At 35.9% G+C, this 4,018-nt stretch overlaps 1 protein-coding gene across 1 annotated transcript; it reads left to right on the forward strand.

Moving 5' to 3' along the window:
• Window positions 1-2,027: 2,027 nt before the first annotated feature.
• LOC105056769 (uncharacterized) lies at window positions 2,028-2,883 on the forward strand. Its single transcript, XM_010939071.4, has one exon. The coding sequence runs from the start codon at window positions 2,116-2,118 to the stop codon at window positions 2,629-2,631; it is 516 nt and encodes a 171-aa protein (XP_010937373.1). The 5' UTR covers window positions 2,028-2,115; the 3' UTR covers window positions 2,632-2,883.
• The last annotated feature ends 1,135 nt before the right edge of the window (window positions 2,884-4,018 follow it).

The following is a 4,018-nucleotide window of genomic DNA, read 5'->3' on the forward strand; positions in this document are numbered from 1 at the left end:
ACCTCAATATGGTGAGAGTCGGCGTAAGATGCTTTCAGCTATTGCCGAGAAGGACGAGCACGGAACGAAACTTAATCCAGTCTATGATATTATTCAAAGCGAAACCTGCAGGAGACTCTGTCCTGATATTCTTCTCTTATTTTTGAAAACCTTATCACCTGTGTCTCCTTCTTACCTTCTTTTGTCATAGATTCTCTCCTGTTTTTTTTATTTTTTTTTACTGGTGCAGATTGGTAAATGTTATTATAGCAAAGGGTCTGATTGAACCATTGAATCATGCATCATGTTTTGGGCCCAATATTTCTACGCATAAGATGGGTTATTTCCATCACGGCCATTAAATTTTATTAAGCTTGGATGATGTAGGTTTCCAAGGTAGAATTAGTAGTCTTGCTGAGGGACAAACAGTGATGAAAGTAGACAGATCTTACACTGCCATCCTGGTACCCTGGTGGTTCTTTTTTTTTTTTTGTTGGTAGAGAATCCCCGGTGGTTCTTTTGATCGAGAATAAAAGATCAGTTATATTTCCTCAAAAAAAAGATCAGTTATATTTTGAAGTGATCTTAGCTTATTTGTTTTCTCAAGTTTGTGAACAGATATAAATCAGAATCAAATGAGCAGGTTGTTTATGAGTTGCTTGCATTGAACTCAACATTCAGCTCAATTTTACCTTGCATGGTCAGTAAATAAGCCAATCTAGAGCTAAACTAGGCTTGCTCAAGCTCATCTTGAATATATATACATTTAAGAGATGAACTTTGTTTCTTTCAAGAGGAGGGTATGTGCTCCTCTCGATCCTCTAGATTAAAGATCTACACCATCAATCATGATTTAGATGGATAAAAATATCTAAAAATCAAAATTCATGTACTTTAATGGTCTCTAATATATACATCACATGGACACAAAAAATAGATGCAAATTAATCTATCCCTATATATAGTTATTATTTACAAATATAATGTTTTCTATAATATACAATTATTAAATAATAATAACGTAATTTATATATAAATAAATATATTTTAGTTAATTACTAAGATATGATAATAAAAAAATATAAATGTGAAGACATCGAAGGACCTTGTGCTTTTAGTGATCTCTTAAGAGTTAGTTTTGGGCAACTTGAGTGTGGTGCCAAATTAAATAAGCTAGTTCAAAATTGGCTCAGTTTCAAATCAAACATAATAAGCTGTGCCAAGCTTCATTTGCATAGATCTCTAAGTACAAGATGTTCTAATCATTAGATGATATAGTGGTTTTGATGGTAATGGTGCAGCATAGTAGATTTTTTTTTTTCTAATCATCCATATACCAACTTGATTTCACTGTTTTAGAGCGTAATCTGAACTTTTTGATATTGAAAGCATAAGTAAAACTCTATTAGAATCATATGGTCATTATATTTTTAATCAATTTTATTTTAAAAAATATTTATTTTTAGTTACATCGCATAGAAACACATCAAAACCTTAAAACTAGTGGCACTTTCATGCCAAATTCTACTTAAAACTTCCTCTAGTTTCTCTGTTATATATAGTATTATATAATAAAAGATATTATAAGTAATGTGGATAGATGTCGGCAACTTAATTACATGTGGCAATGCAAAGAAACATGAATAAAGAATATGAATAATTATTTTCTATTTAAATATTGCTAATGAATAAATTATTTTTTTTATTTAAAAATTGCTAGAAAGTACTTATCAGAAGAATATAAATTTTCGGCTAAGCTTTTACCCTTCAAAAAACGGGCATTTATATTTTCCGAAGTTTAGCGTCGGCTACGTGAGACTGCAGTAGATCGCGACGAGTTTTTGGCGATCAGTGGGTCAGGTGGGGTCGGGTGGCCCAGTCTTGGATTTCCTCCGGTCCGCCAACCGATCCCAGTCGGTAGATTCCAAGGCCAACCCGAACGCCAACCTGCGGACTATGAAAATTAAGAACCATCCAGGAAACCCGCCAAGTCCCACCCCTCGCCTATATTACACCTCCAACCCCATGCCCATGAAGGAGAGCGAAGAACAATCCTCTGTGAGAGAGAGAGAGAGAGAGAGAGAGAGAGAGAGAGAGGTAAGGACAAGTTAGAGAGAGAGAGAGAGAGAGAGAGAGATGGGCAGGTCAAGAATGGAGGAGACCAGGTGCAGGAGGCACCCAAAGCACCAGTCGAAAGGGGTGTGCCCCTTCTGCCTCCGAGAGAGGCTCTCCGGCCTCCTCGCCTCCTCATCTTCTGGGACCTACGCCTGTTCGTCCTCGGCCTCTTCGTCCCCTTACTCTTCTGAGTCCGACCTCTCATCTTCCGCCACCACACCTCCCTACCATGATCTTAAGAGAGCAAAGCTTTCTCTTCTTTTCAAGCCAAGAGGTACTGATCATGGCGGTCGGTTGGTCGGTTTCAGCGGGCCGCTGACGAAGAGCCGATCTTTGGCTTTTGCCGTGTTCGGTAATCGGAAGAAGGAAGAAGACAAGGCCAAGGAGCAAGAAGAGAAGGAGAAAGAGAAGGATAAGAAGAAGAATAAAAGAAAGTTTTGGTCTAGGTGGTTTGGTGCTTCCTGGAGGTCAAGGGAGGATGGTGGTGTTTCATTGCACTCCAGGACCATCAAGGATAAGTCCTTCTCATTCGTGTGACAGGCTTTTCTTGTACTTTGTTGGTTTTCAATTTTATTTTTAATTTTTTCATTTGATAACATAACACTGGCCTCCATTAGTGTATAGATCAAGGAAAGATCAATGAATTCTTTGATTTTTTTTTTTTTTTTTTTTGGTGGTGAGATCAATATGTAAAATAATAGTGTTAATGGAGGCCTGTCTGCATATTATTTTGTATTAATATTCGCAATTGAAGAATAGAAATAATCTGGGAATGAATCTGTCATACATGTCATCATATAATTGGATAAGAGCCACTATTTGACGTTTTCACAGTTTATCCACATGAAATAATATTTTTAGATTGAAATCTCTATGCCACCTGGGGGAAAAATAGATTGGTGGACAATTTTAGTTAAACAGAGTTTTTTTTTTTTTCCTGCTTAATAGCGTTGTTGTTTTTTATTGTAATGACAAATTACAACGGCTAAATAACATATCAAAGTGATGCATCTGCAAATTTCCTAACATATCTAAGATATCGGCATCTTTTTTGCAGCTATCCAGGACGACAATTTGCTCCCTTCTTCATAGATTATGATTTATGGTTATAAGTATGCAATAATCTAGACGCCGAAGTTGATAAAAGAGACCTCATCCAAGATAGTCTAATCTATATAAAATATAAAAAAGAAAGTTTTGAAATCAAAGTATATCTCTATTAATTTTAATTATAAATTTTTACACTAAGTAGAGTCTTCCTATTTATTTTTTTAAAAAAATATGTTAAAACTTAAAACCATACAGGCTCTCTCTCTGTTAACTACGCATGTGTTCTCTCACTTTCTGATCAGATTGGATCTCTTTCATAAAACTCTTAAACAAATTGGACTATATCATATTCCCTATTTTGCACATGCCCAGTTACTGGCCATAGGCAAAACAGATGAAATGTGAGTAAAAACAAGGATAAAATACTGAACTAGGAGAGAACGAATAAGGCTGAAAGGCTGCTTCAAGAATCCTTTAATTTTACTTGAAGCGTCCGTGGCTTTATCTAGATACATATAAAGAACGAAACCAATTATTTACAAAGCCAATTATCTGCTAAATTAGCACTCCAATGGAATTTAACACTGCACCCTTTTGATTTCATCCAAACGCTCCGATTCGCAGTGATTTTAGCCGTAGGATATAATGGTATGATCAGAAATGCATGCAAAAGACAACTGCTTTTTGGTCAATGCCCAAAAACTACACTTGTGAAATCACATGTCACATTCAGGAATCAGACAGAGACTACTGGTCAAACAGAAAATATCATCATTATCATATACGTGGGGCAATGGAAAACTTCCAAGAAACTAGCTTACACTTGAATTCAAAAATAGGAATCTTCCAAGCAACCCCCCATTTTGGAAACAAA

This window comes from Elaeis guineensis, chromosome 13 (assembly GCF_000442705.2).
Source record: "Elaeis guineensis isolate ETL-2024a chromosome 13, EG11, whole genome shotgun sequence".
NCBI lineage: Eukaryota > Viridiplantae > Streptophyta > Magnoliopsida > Arecales > Arecaceae > Elaeis > Elaeis guineensis.

Bases quoted from the DNA above. Each gene is read 5' to 3' on its own strand.
- LOC105056769 (XM_010939071.4), top strand. From the start codon at position 2,116: ATGGGCAGGTCAAGAATGGAGGAGACCAGGTGCAGGAGGCACCCAAAG.